The sequence below is a fragment of the Trypanosoma cruzi genome, genomic scaffold, assembly GCF_000209065.1.
Source record: "Trypanosoma cruzi strain CL Brener 1047053517077 genomic scaffold, whole genome shotgun sequence".
NCBI lineage: Eukaryota > Euglenozoa > Kinetoplastea > Trypanosomatida > Trypanosomatidae > Trypanosoma > Trypanosoma cruzi.
The window spans coordinates 36,442-53,739 of NW_001849452.1; the positions used below are offsets into that span (position 1 = coordinate 36,442).

Genomic DNA, 17,298 nt, shown 5'->3' on the forward strand with positions numbered 1-17,298 from the left:
ATATGCATGCACACTTGGCACTGCGTTGATCATCATATCTTCTTTGGCAAATGCAACTGCTGCTACTATCATTTCATAGTGGAGGGGAGGGAAAGGAGAACCAAAATCAACTCCAGGCAGAACTTGTGCCTCTACAACTCGGCAGATCTCCTTTTAAGGCAAAGCCAAGGCCGAATGCGGTCAGAGAGGTAAAGGCCAAGCATAGCACCAGTGAGCAGGGAAGGGGCCCAAACGGCCACAGTAAAAGCTGAAAGATACGACGCATTTTCTTTCATGCGTGAGTCTTGGCACGAAAAACCACGAGACGGGTCGGCTATTGCATCGGGAACAGAACCGCATTGTAACCCTGGGCACTTTGAGCGGTACATATGGCAGAGTGAATCAACGGGGGGTGCAGCGTCGCCGTCGCAGCTAGCGTCTGCAAGAGCAGAATCGGTGACAAAGCACTGACCATCGGTAGCGCCAAGAGAGCTGAAATAGCGTTGCATGTCCTCCATGGGGCAACCGTTAACAGCGGTGCTGGACATGTACGTATTGCCTTCTGCGTCCATGCACTTAACGTCAAGTGGTTTGCCCGTGTAGCCGCGACTGCCTGCGCCTCCTGAAGTCCAAATGATCTGATAAACCTGAACGTATTGCTGTGTTCCTGTGGTCTTGTACTCAAACGCGATGGCATCACCAAACTGCGGCAAAGGAGTGGCACCCTCTGTCAGCGTGTTCTTCGCGTCAAAGGCACCCAACCCGCTGAGCGCAGCGAATACCACCGGCATTGACCCAACGTAGAAGGCAAGACGGACCTTGTTGTCGTTGGAGGAAAAACTTGACATCACCTCGCGAAGAAACGGACCGGCCAAAGGACCCATGTGTCTTTTGATTGGATCTCCGGGGTCCGCACCGTACAGGCGCCAAAGAAGGCGGCGACTAACAACCCCCAGGGCGGCCAACAGCGGTTGCAAAGTTGCATCCGTGCGTCCCTCGGAGGCATTGACACACCAACTGTCGTAGACGTAGAGCGCACACAGCGACGGTAAACTTTTGCACAATCCCTCGTTGTCGGGTGGGAGAAAACGAGAAATCGTTTTAATATCCTCCTCGTTAAGTTTCTCCGAGAGCCACGCGTCATCCAAATGAGAGCTGGACTTCCATACTTCCTGCAGGATCCATGACGGCCAGCTCTTCGTAAAGGCCAGCACCTCGTCATTCCGCTGAGGAGTGTACTTCACAAGCGGTAATGCTTGGGGAAACATGCCCAACGTAACGCCTTTTCCCATGGCAATCGTCCTTGATGTCTCTTCAGCACGAAATGACACAACTGTTGTGTTGAGGTGGTTGCCAAGGTTCAGTAAATTGCCGTAGCGCAACAGAAGAAACTCGCCAAGTCGGAAAGACATTTCTTCCCCCACAGGAGATAACTCGCATGCATCACAAGTTATTTTTACATCCCTGAGACTCGATAGGCCCCGTGCACCGTTCCGAGCAAGTATTGCAACCCTTTGTAGCGTCAAACCCTGTCCGCTGACTGCGTAAGGCAGCCCCACCACAAGCAGCAGAAGCAGCATCATTAGTCGCATTTGCATTTTTTCACTTCCCATTTAACCTCTTAACAAATAAAATTAAAAAAACAAGCACATGCACACACACACACACAAAAAAAAAAAAAAAAAAAGGAAAAAGATGTTGTGCAAACACGCACATGCACACAGAAATCGGCGTGCATGTGTGCGTTTCTGTAATTCCTATTCACTCTTATTTGTTTTATTTTTTTTTTTTTTATTTTCACTCCCGCGCCCAAATACGAAGCACGAAAACCCCCTCGCAGCCCATACGGCGGCCGCAGTACATAAATAGGACGGGAGGATCACAAATACAACTGTGGAGCGAATCCCCCCTTTGGAGAAGTGCGACGGGTTCACTTTGCCGGCGGTTCCCCTTGAATAAAACGCTCTGTACTCATTGCCCACTCCTCCTGCGGTAAAACACCCCAGTGCGGACTGGGTGTCTTTCTAAGCCATTGAAAGTCATCGACTGTTTTATACGAGTTTGCCGTGTGCTCATCGATTCGCTGCTCCCCGACACGCCCCACCCACTCTTCGTGCGTGGCGTAATTGTGCCCCTCCACCGTCGAATGAAGAAGTCCTGTCCAACAACTGTAAGGCCCAAACCGCATCTCGCTGCAGCACTCGATAATCGGCGTCGATGCACACCAGACGTAAACATCGATATTCGTGGCGTTTTTTAGCCGAAGCTGGTGGCATGCAACGTATACCCTGCAGTTTTTGCAGTCAGAGATAAACACGGTTCCGGGGACGGGCAAGATCAATATCTCACAATTCTCACACGCTCGCAAGAACACGGCCTTCGATGGCCCAACGAAAAGGGTCCGGTCACGGGCATATCCGTACACATTGCTAGCATGACTTTGCTCCTCGTTGCTCCTCTGCGTTGCAGAAGCTGCAGCCTGCATCTCCATAATCACTGCACCCTTCGCCTTTGGTTGAGAAGAGAACTTGAATGCCTTCGCTCGATTCGTTGTGTCACGCTTGGCATCAATAAGCGCCTGAAGTCGTGAAAGGGTCGCATTTGACCTGGCCATTTCGTGAGACGTCAGTACGTTGTTGCTTGTGGCCTCCTGCACAAGCAGTTTAAAGCGGTTCACGCCCTCCTGAGCAGCACGGACACCACCGTCGGCAATAAATTGCATGACGTCCCGCTCAAAGTCCCTGGCCTGCTGCTCAAACTCCAACTTGTCCCACGTGACGGAGGAGGGAACAGCCGTCTTCTGCTGCCGCGCCTCTTCCCGCTCCGCACGAGTCTTCAGGAACCTCTCCTCCATGAATACGTACCCTCTTTTTTTTTTTTTTTGCGTTTGCTGACGGAGAGAGATGCCAAGAGAAAAAAAAAGCAAGAGGGGAATATATGGTCGTTTATGCATCCACACACGAACATAAATTTTTTTTTCCTTCTTTCCCACTCTCTCTCTCTCTCTCTCTATGTGTGTGTGTGTGTGTGTTTCTTAGAGAAGAAACAAAAGTAGGGTTGTAAATCGTACTCCTCCCTTTTAAGAAAAGGTAAAAAAAAAAAAAAAATTTTGCTATCTGTTTCCGCTTCCGTTCGCTCATCTCATGAGAATAATTAAAAAGGTGAATCGGCGAGACACACACGCAGCGGGGACGACGTGCCGACATGTGTTTATTTCCCCCTCCCATCCTCTTGATAACACCTCTCACCGACAGCGACAAAACATGATTCCGATACCCACACACAGAACCCCGCGCAGCTTCACGTATCCGCATCGACCCGCATGTAACGAAGGAAAATGTTCCTCAGAACATCCTTGTCAAGTTGCTTGCCCAGGATGAGCACACGTGAGCAACCCATTGGAACGCTTTGTCCCTCCATTGGTCTGACGTCAAAGAGTTCCCCGATTGTTTGGAGTTGTAGGAGGGAATATTGCCCTGCCTTCTTCACCCAAAGCGCCGCCTTGGACCGCACCACTTCAAAGGGTGGATCGTGATCCTTGTAGAGCAGATCCCTGCAGATCAAGTCCACATCACCTGTGTCACGCAAAGCCAAGAAATTCGGCTGCTCAAAGAACTCCAGTGAGACGGCTGTGATGCCTGAAGGAGCATCCTGGTGCAAGTGTCCCAGTTCCACGAGCCGGCGTGTTGTGTTCAAAAACAATATCTCCTGCAGGTTCTCCAGCCTGGAGAAAGACGAGTGGATCACCTGTACAACAGGGTTGATGCACCTTACCTCCGCCAGCGCACGGCTCTGCTCCTCTTCCGTTGCAATGTCGCACTTGTTGAGAATGACGCGGTCCGCCATGAGGATCTGTCGCGCCGCCTCCCCCGATACCACCGGGTCATGCAAGTACCTACATATGTTCTTCGCATCAACCAGTGTCAGGATTCCCGAGAGAAACAGCGATCCACACACGGCTTCATCCTGCCAGAACATGGCGGCGACCGGACCGGGATCGGCGAGACCGGATGTCTCCACCAGCACCAGGTCAAATGTTCCCTTTCGCGCCATGAGGCTCTCCAGCGCCTTCACCGTCTGGGACTGGGCCGTGCAGCACATGCAGCCGTTGTTCAGTTCCAGCCACTCGTCGTCCGGCTTCTGGGAACTTTTGAGGGTCAACCCCTTCTCGATCGTCTTGCCAAACTCGAACTCGTTCACAATGACAGCAATTCGTAGGTGGTGTTCGGCGGAAAGCACGTAGTGGAGCAGCGTTGTTTTGCCGCTGCCGAGAAACCCCGTCAAGATTGTGACCGGGACTTTGGCGCTGATGAGCTCTGGGCAGTCCTCCCCATCCTCCACGGCGCTCATGACTCCCCCTCCTTGCGTCTCACCTACCCGTACAGACCCCTCAGCCCTGCCAAAAAGAAAAAAAAAAAGAAAAAAAGGAAAACAGACACAAAGTGATGCACGCGCGTTTGAAAAAACGAACTCCGACACACTGCACAAGATTAAAAAAAAAAAAATGCGTGTGATCGCGTGAGCAACCGGAGGCCGTGAATAAACTGTTTTTGCATGGTTTGAACCGTGCATCCACTCATTGCAAAGGACTCGCTGAGCCAAGTTCTTTAGAATTCTTCGCTTCCTCCTCGTCCAACCTCTGTTCCAATCGCTGTATAAAGGCAGCATAGGCAGCATCCATGTCAAACTTTTCAAGCTCCGTTTTTTTACGGCATGTCCCTCTCAATGTCGACGTAGTGGAAGGCGTGACAGTTCGCCGAGGCTCCACAGGGAGCAATACTGGCGACGGCGAGGAAAGCGGAGTTCCCTCCCCCAGCAGCAGCTCCCTCGGCTCTGGTAACGTCGCCACGAGTGGCTTCGTGGGCTCCGTGTATGGTGTCACCTGCGGCATCCCAAGGGACGCCAGGTACTCAATCCGCCGGCATGTTTCGTAGTATGTCACTGGGACGCCTACAGGTGTCGTTTGTTGGTTCTTGCCCAAAATATCACTCATCAAAAGGCTAACCCTCTTCCATAAACAATGAGAGAGGCAGTGGTGAGGGATGCGTGCACGTGTGCATGCAAATAAAAAAATAAGAGGAAGAAAAAAAGGAAAAAGATAAAAATTCAAAATTAAAAAAAAGAGCATAAATGCCATAAACTGCAGCCATCGCAGGGTATTCGGAGGGGCGGTGATCCGCTCGGTAGTCCCCCGTTGCTGTGTGGACGGGCTGGAATTTTAATTATTATCCGCGTCTTTCCCTCCCTCCACCCATCTCGTAATTGTTCTCAGTTCCTCGTGCGACCCGTATTTTCCTTTTGTCCCCCGCCACCCGTACGCGAGAACTTCAAAAAAATTAAAAAATTAAAAAAGAATAAATAATAATAAATAAATACGTTCATTCTGCCCATATACCGAACTACAAAAAGACACTATACGTTGGAAACACAATCTCTCTTTCCTTCTCCGTATGAGAAGGTGCGTCTAGGAGAATGCGTGGAAGAAAATCGCTGAGGTCTTGGTCCTTTCCATAAAGCTTCGACATGGACTTCGATGTGCCACACACCCGCACAGGATTCGACTTCTCCAACACAGGGGAACTACGCCGTTGGGTGTGGCAATACTGAATAGCGGGGTACAAGTCAGCGTCACCGCAGAGAAGCACCACCTGTTCAAACTGTCGATGGAGAAATATTTCAATGACACAAGTTGCCATGGCGACATCAACGCCTGTTTGAACCCACACATGTCGAGGTCCATCGCGGGTGTACCCTTTCTGCCGCTTCATTCGTCCAATGAGACGAGAGACGACGTTGCCCAGTTGGCGGCCGCTATTCATCTCGTCCAACAGCAGTCGTTTGCGAAGATGGCTTTCACGAAATGCCTTTTCCCTGTGTGGCAGAGGCATGGAGTTCTCAATGTACTCCGTCATGGCAGCTGGATCCGTGTCAAACCAGTACGCGACGGGATCCTTCTGAAATATGTCTCCAATAAAGTCCAGGGTGTAGCGCAGAACCTCCACGGTAAGTTTGTACTGCTCCTCATCGCGGCGGTCGTGACCCTTCAAAATGCGTTCAAAGTAGCCCCCATCAACAATAACAGCAACACGGCCGTCACGCTTCAAATTGCTTGATACAAACGCAGGCACAACTTCCGAAGGGGACGTGGAGGTTGGGTTCAACTGACACCGCTTTTCATGCTCGCCCTCGCTATCGTTCAAAGACGCCTCTCCCGCTGAACTGCCATCTGCGTGTTCCTTGACCAGAAATGGCCCCTCGCAACTCTCGATGGAATGCGGAGCTTTGTAATTGATAAATCGAGACTTTAAACAGGCGCTCGCTGTGTGACCCCTTTCGTGGCAAAGATTGCAAACGGCCTCCGGACACTGGGCAACAAGGTGTCCAGCCTGATTACACATATGACACAACGCCGTCTGGGTGCACTCTGCCATCTCGTGTCCAGGCTCCTTGCAGCGGTAGCAAACACGGCCCTTTGGCTTCATGGGGCAGTCCGTGGATCGGTGCCCGGCTAAAGAACAGTGAAAGCAAAGTGGTCTGCTGTAGCAGAGCTGAGAACTATGGCCGTAACTACCGCAGTTAAAACAGCGGGTCAAAGGGCAAGTCGGCGCCATATGGCCCCGTTGGTGACACTGAAAACATTCAACAGACTGAGAACGAAGCGGACAACTGGCTTTCACGTGCCTCGAGGATCCGCAGCTTCGACAAACAGACACTTCGCCGTCCTCCTCCGCCCGTGCACGCTTCTTTTCACTCGGGCAGTCCTCCTTGAAATGCCCCAGTCGTCCACAGGCCCGGCACGTCACCAACGGACAGTCCCTACGAAGATGATCCGTCGCCGAGCAGTTACTACATGTAAGACCCCTAGACTTTATAACTTTTGTTTCCTTTTCTCTATTTCCCTCCCCCTCCATTTCCCAACACACACACACACACACACACACAAACGGAAATAGAGATAGAGACTCTACACCGTGATCCTACAGTTTATCACTCCCACCAACAACGGAGAGCAGAAATAAGTAGATGAAGATCCTTGCAGGAATCATTCATGTTTTAAACCCCCCCACTCCCCCTCTCCCGCCTTCCACCAAGGAAATAATGACAGCAACAACAAAAAACACCACGCACAAACGCATACACACACAGAGACAAAAAAAAAAAAAAAAAAGGCAACGTCCATGTGAATATCTCTCTCATGTCGCAGGCATCAATCTAGCCACTGGAAAAAAGAACACTTTCGAGCAGCACATGTGAGAAATCGCTTTCCCTTAGAGACTTCCTTCCTCGACACCAGCTGCTTCGCGGGTACACCACACTCACACAAGGTGCCGGTAGCGCTCCCCTTCGCCGGTTTACTCCGGTTATTTGCCTCCCTTCCTCTTAAAGAAGGCAAACTGTAGGGTGCCGGATGCTCTTGTTGTGGTTGTTGCTGTTGTTGGTTCGCATGCTCACGATCTGCTGTATGGTCATTGTCCCGCGTAAACCCTCCCTTCACCGAGATGTAGTCCTGCAAACGGCCATCGCAGAAGACACACACGCAATCACCCTCCTCCAGGCCGGGGACACTCGGCATACCACCAAAATTAAACTGGAGCATAACAGCCTGACACGATGCGCAACGCATCGTCGGAGTTGGACGAACTCCCTTCGCCCACGGGAGGGTCACAGAAAAAGTGCAACCAGGAAAGCCACGACAACTCAAGAAGGCTCCTCTTGAGCCGGTGCACAAACGAATATCATTCTGTTTGCACGCACTACACCGCGCGATAGCCACACTTTCAATTCCCTTCGCCAACGGGCAGTCGGCAAGACACTGAAAACAACGAAACCCTGTAAAAGACTCCATGTCAGTGCCGGGAGGCGGCGATGTAAAACAGTACGGACATACCGTGTATGAAGTCTGCTTCTCTGTATTTCGAATTTCAAGGACACCAAAGCCACAAAGGATACACGACTGTCCACATGAACTTAACTGATTAAGGCGGCCATTTGGTACTCGGTAGTCCTTAAGACATGTATGACAACGCACACACCAAGTGTCACGTTCACCCTCTGTTTGCTCGATGAGATCCATAGGATTCTTACAGACCCCACAGTGCACCAATCGACGCTTTTCAATGCGACCTGTGCCATACGCATGTGTACCTGACGTCTGTGGTGCAGCGGGAGAAAGATGACAGCACAACTCCTCATACATCTCCTTACTTCCCAAAGACAACTTCTGGAAGACCTCAGTATAAAGTTTAACCGCGGCATCGACCACTTGTGCTTTACTGGCCTTCCCCGAGACAATATCGGACATGGCAAGCTCCATTTGTGCTCGCAACTGTGGCTGAAGAAGACTCAAGAGTCCAATCACCTCGTACGCCGAGGCCAGTGCGATACCCAAAGCGGTAGGGACCAAAAAAGAACCTTCACGCTTCACATACCCCCTATCAAGAACGGTTTTGATGTGCTGTGCTATCGTGGCATCGGTCCCAATGCCGTGCTCATCCATGAGGGCAATAAGAGCTGTCTCAGTGAGGTGCGGTGGGGGTGTTGTTCGATGCTTTTCAAGACTAATATCCTTCGGAACAAAACGTTCGCCCTGCTGGTAGGCCGGTAGGCAGGTACTGTGCCATCGTTCATACGGGTACACCTCGAGCCATCCCTTCTCAAGAATCGCCGTGCCAGAAGTTGTGAATTTCTCTTCTCCGAACACTGCAGTCACAGCCGTCGTGGCAGCCACCGCATCTGGCGAGAGACAGGCAAGAAAATGCCGGACAATGAGATTGTACAGCGCGCTCCTGTTGTCGTGCTTGGCCCGCATCAATTTGGTCGGGTAGATGGGGGGATGCGCCTTGTCGTCGTGACCACCCTTGAGAGGCCGACGAAACTTGTGTGAGGAATCGTCCAACATGGCACCCACGTAGTCTGCAACCTCCGGGTTCTCGCGCTGCACCCCCGCAATCTCCCTAAGCTCATCGTCCGTAAAAGAGAAGGAATCTGTCTCTGTGCGGGGATAAGAGATGAATCCCTCCTGGTACAAGGACTCTGCCCACGTCATGCATTGCTCCGATGAAATATGCAAATGCGTGGCTGCCAGCTTCTGCAGCGCAACGGTGGCCAGTGGAACAGGCGGATGTCGTCTGGTGGGCCGTCGCACGACATCCACGACCAGCGCCTCGGCGTTTGGGCCGGCCGACTCCAACATCGTCTCCAACACGAGTGTTGCTGCGAGCTGATCAAATACAGACCCCCGGCAGCCGTGGAAGACAGTTTGCCCGTGACGCATCACCAAAGTAAAAAAGTCCTCCTGCACAAATCCCTCCCGCTCCCGGTGGCGGCGAACGACAAACCCGAGCGTCGGGATCTGGCACGGCCCAAAGCTGAGTACACGTGGCATCCCGCTAAATGCATCACGGAATTTGATGGTCTGAAAGCGCGAGAAGACGGCGCCAATGCGCAGGTCAATTTCTTGTCGTGCCTCCACCGCGTCTGAGAGGGCTTTGTTCGGTGCCTTGAGGCTCCGCACCGCCGATAATAAATCCCGTCTCGTCAGCGCGGAGAAATGTGCCCGGAAGATGCTGATGCTCCTGTTGACCCCCTGAACCACCTGCATCACCTCAAAACAAATATTTTCCCCCTCGCGGTCGCAATCCATCCACAGCACCAAATTTGAGGACCGCCTGCCGAGCGCCTCCAAGTTCTTCTTCACCGGCTCCATCTCCGGCTTCACGTGCTTCGTGATGCTGGCGGTGAACAGATTGACGAGCGGGTAGTTCTGCCAACTCCTTGTCTCCGGCGGGAACTCGTCGTTCATCAAGTGCCCAGCAACGGAGGTGCAGAGCATCTGCTTCCCCTCAAAGTCAAACTCGAAAACGGGGTTGAAGCGGGAGAGGGAGTTGCCCATCCTGCAGGTACCGTTGGACAAAACTAACGATAACTCCTTCGCAACGCTTGGCTTCTCTGCAACATTCAACCATGTCGGCATCACCCGACCAATCCCCTCCCCTCCCTCTCTCTCTCTCTCTCTCTGCGTGTGTGTGTGTGTGTGTCTCTTCTTCAGTCTGCATGTGAATTGGTGTGCGTGTGGGATGGAAAAGGGGAAAGTAGCAACAATGAGAAGCAAAAGGGGATGGCAGCAAACAAGAGGATTGCCCGCAAACACACACACACACACACATAGAGAGAGAGAGAGAGAGAAAAAGTAAGATAGTGAGAGAATACCTTTTTTTTTTTTTCTCTAAAAAAAAAAAAAAAAAAATTTGTAAAATAATCAGCGACAAAGAGCTCCAAAGAGTAGTGGCACAAAATGACAAGCTAGAATAAAAGACAACGCAAATAATAAATAAATCAATGAAGAAAAAAAAAAAAAGAAAGAAAGCAGGTAAACAAAGTAACGGCCGAAGCAACAACGACGCTGCCGATGTCACAATGTTGACAGGGTAAAAAAGAAAACACACGACATATACGTAAAAACATTTATATATAAATAAATAAATATATATATATATATGTAGGTTTCTCACAAGAAGAAAGGCAAAGGCAAGCGGCTCTTACTGCGACCATCCCTACTTTGCTTTCCCCCCTCTAATTGTCAACAGATTCGCCGCCCGTCTCCTGTTTTCTTCACCACCACCACCACCACCACCCTCTCTCTCGTTCTTCTCCATTATTTTTTTTTTTTTCCTTTTCTTTTCCTTTAGTCCCAAGTGCATTCACACAGGAGCAGACACACAGAAAAAAAAGTGGGGGGAGATTCACGTCCATCTTGCCGCCCAGCCACCTCCTCTCCCCCGTCTATGCGTCGATAGATATTTATTCCTTTGCGGGTGTCTGTACTGCGCTGTACAACAGCCCCATCTTCCTCCTCGCCTTCCATCCCTTCAACCCCTCTCTGCTTCTTCCTCACGTTGGCCTTCTCCTTAGATATAGATATAAGATTATTATTTTTTTTTTTTTTTTTTGCTTTCCTTCCTTCGTTGTTGTCTTTCCTCTTCTTCTTCTTTTTCGCATTCGTTTTTGCTCCTCCGCCTCCTCTTCCACTCACTTGTCTGCTTCGATGATATTCGTATTGCTGATAATGGATCTACCACACATACCGCACCTCAGGTGCGTCTCCCCTTCTTTCTCTTTCTTTCTTTCCTTCGTTTCTTCTTTTCCCTTTCCACCCTCCCCCCCCTTTCATTTTGTTTTTTGTTTTATTTTTTCCCCTCTCTCTTCGTTTCCTTCATTATTCCACACAATCTCCTGTTTTTTTGTTTTGTTTTGTTTTGTTTTTTGGTTTCTTTTTTGATTTCAGTCAATTCATTTTACGTCAGCGTGTCCCGCTCCCCTCCTCAATGTATGGGTGCAACGTCGTCGTGTGTAGCCCGGCGTGGTGGCGGTGGTATCTCTCTCTCTCTCTGTCTGTCTGTCTGTGTGTGCGTGTGGGTCCCGCCCCCTCAACTGGATGGCTGTTCATCCGTCCAGAGGTTCAAATTGTCGCGCAGCAGGCGCACAATGAGGTTCGACTCGCGGTACGCCTCGTCATCAAGGGTCTCGAGCTCCGTGACGGCCTCATCGTACGCCTGGCGCGCAAGCTGAAAGCCCTTCTCATGCTCCTTCATGATCTCGTAGTAAAAGACAGAGAAGTTCAGCGCAAGGCCAAGACGTATCGGGTGCGTCGACGCGAGTGATGAATTCGCCACCTCCGTCGCCTTTGCGTATGCGTCAAGGGCGGCCTGTCGCTGTCCTGCCTCCGGCGCAATCTCGGCGTAGTAGCGGTGGTAGTCGCCCTTCATCTTGAGGTAGAACACCTTCACCTCGCCGCCCTGCGAGGCGGGGATGAGGTACGTGTCCAGCAGTGCAAGCAGGTCGTCGCAGATCGCCGCGAGCTCCGCCTCAAACTCCTTCCGCAGTGAGGCAATGAGTTGTAGGTTCTCGCTCTTTTCCCTCGCACTTTCACGGCTCTCAATGGAGGTGATGATACGCCAGGCGTTGCGGCGGGAGCCAATGACGTTCTTGTAGGCCATGGAAAGGAGATTGCGCTCCTCCGTGTCGAGCTCGCTGTTCAACTTCACCAGCTTGCGCATGCACAGCACCATCTCGTCATAGCGCTCCGCCTCTTCTGTGAGCTTCGCCATGAACACAAGCTCCTTCGCACTGTCTGGGAGCTTGAACTCCAATGGGCTCTTCTTTGGGACGAGCTCGTCCTGAATAGCCGCGTTGTGCCACTTGATTCCTTCCGCCATTGTTTAATAATTCGCGGTAATAAACACGACAATTGTTTTTTATTTTTGTTGTTGTTTTTCTTTTCTTTTTTTTTTCTTTTTATTTCCTATTTACGTGTCAGTGATGCGGTGGCACCCCTTTTTTCTCTTTTTCTCTTCTTCTCTTTCTTCCTGTCAGCGGTCCCCGTTTATTTTTGTCGTCCCCGATCCTGCCGTCGTCTGCTGCTGCTGCTGTGGGGAGGGGAAATTATTTATTTATTTATTTGTGTGTGTATTTGTATGTGTGCGTGTCGCTTGCCTTTAAAAGTATTTTTGTTGCTTCTCTTCTCTCGCGGTGTTGTGGCGCCCACACCCGTGTGTGTGTGTGTGTGTGTGTTGGGAGAAGACAAGGGAGAGGGGGGATGTCAGCACACAAGCGGCAGACACCCACACGGCGGCAGGCGGCAGGCGAAGGAAAAGGGAAGAAGCGGGCGCAGCAGCGCGCAGATGGAAAAAAAAAAAAAAAAAAGGGGGTGTGGGGGGAGGGGGGGGCGGCAAACGTCACACGCAAACAAATAAACAAAAAAAAATTCACGCAGGAAGGGGGCGCACACAAATTTGTCCATTTCCCCGTGAGGGCCACGCGAAGGGCCGGTCAGCAGAAAAACAAACAAAAAAAAAAGAGGAGGAGGAACTCTCGCATTTGTCGTCGTCTCCTCTTCTTCTTCTCCCCACTCTCTCCGTGAGCCGCACTTCCCTCCCAGCCAGCGCTTTCCTCAGCCCAACCACGCGCGCCAGCAAAACAAATGTAATGGCACGAAGACAAAAAGAAGGAAAACATAAAACAAAAACGGAAAGGGGAAAAAAAAGGCGGGGGGGAAGTAATTTATTTCTTCGGCAAGTACATCTCCTCCGCCTCAAGATATTCGGGAAGTCGCTGCAGTCGGAAGACCTCCTTCACCGACGCAATGTTCTTCCCCACCGCTACAACCGACTCCTGCTCAAATATCATCCGCGTCGAGGCCTGCATGGCGGCAATGCAGGCCCGCAGGTTGTGGTTCGCCCATATGACGGTGCTAATCCCGATCTCGCGGAAGTGGGCGCACGGGACGCTGGCGTAGCTGGTGGGCACAATGACAACGGGCGTCTTATTATCCCAATGGCCCATGAAGGCGTCAATCTCGGAGGAGTCCTTCTTCTTGCTATGAATGAGTACGGCGTCGGCACCCGCCTCGGCATACGCCGTAGCACGCTTCAATGCCTCCTCCAGTGGCCAGCCAGCAATGAAGGACTCGACGCGTGCCACAACGCAAAAGTTTTCATCGGTTTGTGTGTCCTTCATGGCGCGAATCTTCAGCGCAAACTCCTTCACATCCGCGAGCGGCTGTGCCCCCCTCTCATCCAGCAGACTATTCGTCTTGGGGAAGAGCTTGTCCTCTACGCAGGCACCGGCTACACCATTCTTCTCCAGCTTCCGCACGAGCAGCCTAGCGTTGTTGAAGTTTCCGTAGCCCGTGTCGGCGTCCAGCAGGATGGGAATACTTGTCGCATCACTCATCTGCTCGGCAACATCACACACCTGCGTCCAACTCGCTTCGTTGTTGTCGCGGAACCCCATTTGGGCGGATATCGAGAGACCCGAGGCCCAAATTGCCTTAAATCCCGTCTCCTCCACAATGCGGGCGGAAAGACCGTTGTGCGCCTCCATCATGAAACTCAGCTCCTTGGAGCGCAGCATGGACTTTAACATCCTTGCCTTCTGTGGCAGACCACAGCAGTGACGCATATGGAAAAGATATGCCCTTTATTATTATTATTATTATTATTATTATTATTATTAGTAATTTATTTATTTATCTATTTATTATCGATTATTTATAATTCTTTAACCTTCCAGCGTATCTTCGACCCATTACACCGCAGACAAAATCAAATAAAAGCAACAAGAAGACATTAATAGCAGTCGTATCATTAACATACAAATATATATATATATATATGACGGCAATTTGCCATGGCCATGGAAGGCCAAAGAAACAGGGACCACAATGAGTATATATAGATATAGATATATATAGATATAGATATATAAGCTTAATAATTAAGCATTCCTCTAAAATGCGCATCCTGCGTGTGCCCTTCAATATCTCACTCATTCACATACAGAGAGAAAGAGAAATGGACACATGTATGCACTGTTGCATGTGAACATCAAGTGAGTAAAGAAGAAATATATATATATATATTTATATTTCCCATGTATGTATGTATGTATGTACGTGTGTGTTACTCGTACGAAGATAATGCATCTATGCTCAACACGAGTTGCATCTCATTATGTTATAAATACTGAAAGGAATGTCAACTGTGCGTTATTTCTAGTAGCGATGCCATTGGGTATGATGTCAAAAATAATATAATAACAATAATAATAGTCAGAATGGAGATGGGCGGGAAGTCACCTCGACAGCTCTACCAGTCGGTGGTGCAACGCCGCCGCCTGCTCGGTCTGTCCACGAAGTAGCGTCAACACATCCAACCCCACAGCAGGCCGTTGCTGCTCAGGCGCAGTCGCAACCGTCTCATGCGGCCGCTGAGTCTGCAAACATATCTGCGGCAACACATTCGCCTCACGCTCCAGTAGCGCCTGCACCAACCGACGTCGCACGGCGTCCGCCTTCGCCCGCTCCGCCCGGGCGTTTTTTTTGACACTTTTTAGTTCGCTGCGCAGGGCACGCAGCCGTCGCTCCGCCGCCTCCTCAATGTCCCTCACATGTGAATCGGAGGCCTCCGCAAGGCGACGCGCCCCCTGCAATTCCTCCTCGAGAAACTGTAGCTGAATGCGCAGCCGCTCCCCGGCGAGATTGCTTTCCTCATGTGCCCGCTGCGACGCCGCCAAATGCTGCGCCTGTTCGCGGGCCGCGGCGAGTTGTGCCAGCTGGTGGTCCCGCTCCGCCGAAAGCCACGCCTCCCGCTGCATGACGGCATCCAGCCGCGTCTGCAACTGCCTCAATTCCGCGGCGCAACTCTCAAGCTTCGCCTCCCGCTGCTGCACCGCGCGTCTGCTCTCCTCCAGTTCCATTTTCGTTTGCTCAACACGCCATGCCAATTGCTGCCCCTCGGCACGGGCGTCAGAAAGCGACTTCTGAAGCACCGTCACCTCCAACCGCGTCTCCGTCCGCACCGCCTCGACACGCTCGTGAAGGGAGCGCTGCAGCACCGCATACCGCTCCTGCTCCGCGTTGCGTGACGCGACGGCGTCATCCACGGCAGCGGAGAGCTGACTTACACGCTCGAGGAGCTGCGACTTCTCACCATCCGCCGCAGATTTTGCCGCCTCCATCTCCTCCGCGTGCTGCGCCACAACCGCGTTAAGCCTCGCTCGTGTCTCACGGAGCTCCGCTGCGACAGACTCCGCCTGCATGACGGCCCTCCGCGCGTCGGACGCACTCTTCTCCCTCGCGACGGCGGCCTCATTCTGCAGGTCTGCTGATCGCCGCACGACAGAACGCATCTGCGTAATCTCTGCCTCTAATGTGCGGCAGCGCTGCTCCAGTTCGAGGTTGCGAGCCTGCTGCTCACGCAGGGCTGTGTGGGACGCCAGCAACTGCTGACTGCCGCGCTCCTTCTCCTCCAACAAGTGACCGCTTTGCTCCGCGCACCGTTCCTCCAGCTCCAAAACTTGCTTCTTCAACTTCTGTGTGGTCTGTGCGTCCGCGCAGACACTCACCCGCTGCAGGAGGTCCCGTATTTGCCCCTGCAGCTGCTCTACCTGCTGCTCGTGCTCTAACATTTTGTCCGCAACGGCGCGTCGGGCGTTTTCCAGTCTTCCCTTGAGGTGCTCCACCGACACGTTCGCCGCGAGGTAGCGGTCCTTGTACGCATGCGCCTCGTGAAGCTCCTTCTTCAGCTCACGGATTGTGTGCTGCAGCTTGTCCTCGCTGCTCCGCATGGCCTCAAGCTGCTTGGACAGGCGCTCATTCGCCTCCTTCGCATTTTGCACCTCCTGCACCGCGGCGTTGTACTTCCCATTGAGGCTGGCAAAGTTCTCCTGAAACTCCGTGCACGCAGCAAGAAGCTCCGCATAAGACGTCATCCCGCGTGTGCACCACCACCACCACCACCACTTCAGCGCGTCATGTGAGCAGAAAAAAGTACATTTTCAAATGTACCAAAAACAAAAAAAATGAGGATGAGAGAAATAAAAACAAAAAATAAAATTAGAAACCAAAGACATGCCGTGAGAACATCTCAATCCTTCCCAGCTGAGAAAAGAGCAGATAAAAAAAGGGGGGTCAAAACCAACGCCAAAAAGAAAAAAAGAAAAGTAATTTTTCTCCGTGCATTCTTTTATTGTCCTCTGGATTCGGCTTCACCCTCTAACATCCCAACACAGAGGGACGGTGACCAGAGATGTATCGCGTCAACTCCACTCCCCCGTAACCATCATCGGCATTAACATTTACTTTCGATGCGTCTACAAACCACACGACAATTTCATCAACAAAAGGCTCCTCATCTATGAAAAATAATAATAATAATAAGTGGTGGATTAGAATGTGTTGTGAGCGGTCGTATTGAGTTCGATGCGGTCACCTCAGTCCGTGTTGACCATTGTGATTCGAGCCAGCATCGAGGCAAGCTGCAGCGGTGTGCCAACGCCCTCCGCAATCCGCATGGTTGTCTCCCCAATGATGCGCAGCACTGCCAGTTGCTGCTGCTCGTTGCGGAACAACTTCGGATTCTGTGCCGTCCTGAAAAAGGTGGAGATGACATCTGAGGCCGCGTAGCCGCGGCCTAAAAGTCGCTGCAGTTCCTTGTGTGCACTCGGCAAATCCTTCTTCTGGAGACAGCCATCCATAATGCTCTCCACGAGCAGGGGATGCGGCTGATCGCAAACTTTAAAGACATTCTCCGCGTTCACCATGCCATAGCCCGAGTGCGTTGCCTGAAGGGCATTCACAGCGGAACGAAGGTCGCCCTCTGCCAAGTACAGCAAAGCCTCTAACCCGTCATCGGTGTAAGTGACGTTCTCCTGCTGAATAATGTAAGTGAGCCGCTTCAATATGTCCGCATGCGTAAGCTTCTTGAAGCGCACCACAGCGCATCGAGACTGAATGGGCTCAATTATTTTATGACTGTTGTT

The 17,298-nt window shown here is 51.5% G+C and overlaps 10 protein-coding genes across 10 annotated transcripts, besides 33 other annotated features; all 10 read right to left on the reverse strand.

Annotated features, from left to right (window-relative positions):
* Positions 1 to 1,524: part of a sequence feature (heterozygous, non-Esmeraldo-like haplotype) that runs on past the window's edge.
* On the reverse strand, positions 132 to 1,592 carry Tc00.1047053508851.130 (uncharacterized protein; the record flags this gene model as incomplete). Its single annotated transcript, XM_809380.1, has 1 exon — positions 132 to 1,592. The coding sequence occupies one exon, from the start codon at positions 1,590 to 1,592 to the stop codon at positions 132 to 134; it is 1,461 nt and encodes a 486-aa protein (XP_814473.1).
* Positions 1,525 to 1,638: a sequence feature (haploid, non-Esmeraldo-like haplotype).
* Positions 1,639 to 2,274: a sequence feature (areas merged during assembly that could not be assigned to a particular haplotype. This can correspond to areas where the two haplotypes were merged or to regions with more than two copies in the genome that were merged during assembly.).
* Positions 1,648 to 1,673: a microsatellite.
* Positions 1,754 to 1,777: a sequence feature (AT_rich).
* Tc00.1047053508851.140 (hypothetical protein, conserved) lies at positions 1,910 to 2,932 on the reverse strand (the record flags this gene model as incomplete). Its single annotated transcript, XM_809381.1, has 1 exon — positions 1,910 to 2,932. One exon carries the CDS (start codon positions 2,930 to 2,932, stop codon positions 1,910 to 1,912), a length of 1,023 nt encoding a protein of 340 aa, XP_814474.1.
* Positions 2,275 to 2,717: a sequence feature (haploid, non-Esmeraldo-like haplotype).
* Positions 2,718 to 17,298: a sequence feature (heterozygous, non-Esmeraldo-like haplotype).
* Positions 2,962 to 2,990: a microsatellite.
* Positions 3,070 to 3,090: a sequence feature (AT_rich).
* On the reverse strand, positions 3,280 to 4,329 carry Tc00.1047053508851.150 (hypothetical protein, conserved; the record flags this gene model as incomplete). Its single annotated transcript, XM_809382.1, has 1 exon — positions 3,280 to 4,329. The coding sequence occupies one exon, from the start codon at positions 4,327 to 4,329 to the stop codon at positions 3,280 to 3,282; it is 1,050 nt and encodes a 349-aa protein (XP_814475.1).
* Positions 4,381 to 4,411: a microsatellite.
* Tc00.1047053508851.154 (hypothetical protein, conserved) lies at positions 4,556 to 4,972 on the reverse strand (the record flags this gene model as incomplete). The annotated part of the gene is made up of 1 exon (XM_809390.1): positions 4,556 to 4,972. The coding sequence occupies one exon, from the start codon at positions 4,970 to 4,972 to the stop codon at positions 4,556 to 4,558; it is 417 nt and encodes a 138-aa protein (XP_814483.1).
* Positions 5,042 to 5,103: a sequence feature (A-rich).
* Positions 5,309 to 5,354: a sequence feature (AT_rich).
* Tc00.1047053508851.160 (hypothetical protein, conserved) lies at positions 5,379 to 6,890 on the reverse strand (the record flags this gene model as incomplete). The annotated part of the gene is made up of 1 exon (XM_809383.1): positions 5,379 to 6,890. One exon carries the CDS (start codon positions 6,888 to 6,890, stop codon positions 5,379 to 5,381), a length of 1,512 nt encoding a protein of 503 aa, XP_814476.1.
* Positions 6,897 to 6,921: a microsatellite.
* Positions 7,187 to 9,952, reverse strand: Tc00.1047053508851.170 (DNA topoisomerase III, putative; the record flags this gene model as incomplete). Its single annotated transcript, XM_809384.1, has 1 exon — positions 7,187 to 9,952. The coding sequence occupies one exon, from the start codon at positions 9,950 to 9,952 to the stop codon at positions 7,187 to 7,189; it is 2,766 nt and encodes a 921-aa protein (XP_814477.1).
* Positions 9,973 to 9,996: a microsatellite.
* Positions 10,146 to 10,184: a sequence feature (GA-rich).
* Positions 10,190 to 10,238: a sequence feature (AT_rich).
* Positions 10,445 to 10,480: a microsatellite.
* Positions 10,592 to 10,613: a microsatellite.
* Positions 10,624 to 10,665: a sequence feature (T-rich).
* Positions 10,905 to 11,004: a sequence feature (T-rich).
* Positions 11,079 to 11,201: a sequence feature (CT-rich).
* Positions 11,218 to 11,241: a microsatellite.
* Positions 11,352 to 11,386: a microsatellite.
* On the reverse strand, positions 11,406 to 12,194 carry Tc00.1047053508851.180 (14-3-3 protein, putative; the record flags this gene model as incomplete). Its single annotated transcript, XM_809385.1, has 1 exon — positions 11,406 to 12,194. The coding sequence occupies one exon, from the start codon at positions 12,192 to 12,194 to the stop codon at positions 11,406 to 11,408; it is 789 nt and encodes a 262-aa protein (XP_814478.1).
* Positions 12,230 to 12,279: a sequence feature (T-rich).
* Positions 12,418 to 12,438: a sequence feature (AT_rich).
* Positions 12,528 to 12,549: a microsatellite.
* Positions 13,039 to 13,938, reverse strand: Tc00.1047053508851.189 (phosphoenolpyruvate mutase, putative; the record flags this gene model as incomplete). Its single annotated transcript, XM_809392.1, has 1 exon — positions 13,039 to 13,938. The coding sequence occupies one exon, from the start codon at positions 13,936 to 13,938 to the stop codon at positions 13,039 to 13,041; it is 900 nt and encodes a 299-aa protein (XP_814485.1).
* Positions 13,957 to 13,992: a microsatellite.
* Positions 13,996 to 14,018: a microsatellite.
* Positions 14,206 to 14,243: a microsatellite.
* Positions 14,381 to 14,406: a sequence feature (AT_rich).
* Positions 14,410 to 14,437: a microsatellite.
* Positions 14,611 to 16,248, reverse strand: Tc00.1047053508851.200 (hypothetical protein, conserved; the record flags this gene model as incomplete). Its single annotated transcript, XM_809386.1, has 1 exon — positions 14,611 to 16,248. One exon carries the CDS (start codon positions 16,246 to 16,248, stop codon positions 14,611 to 14,613), a length of 1,638 nt encoding a protein of 545 aa, XP_814479.1.
* Positions 16,259 to 16,279: a microsatellite.
* Positions 16,325 to 16,388: a sequence feature (A-rich).
* Tc00.1047053508851.210 (replication factor C, subunit 4, putative) lies at positions 16,750 to 17,298 on the reverse strand (the record flags this gene model as incomplete). The annotated part of the gene is made up of 1 exon (XM_809387.1): positions 16,750 to 17,298. A coding segment is annotated over one exon (549 nt), but the record flags the coding sequence as incomplete, so codon positions are not given.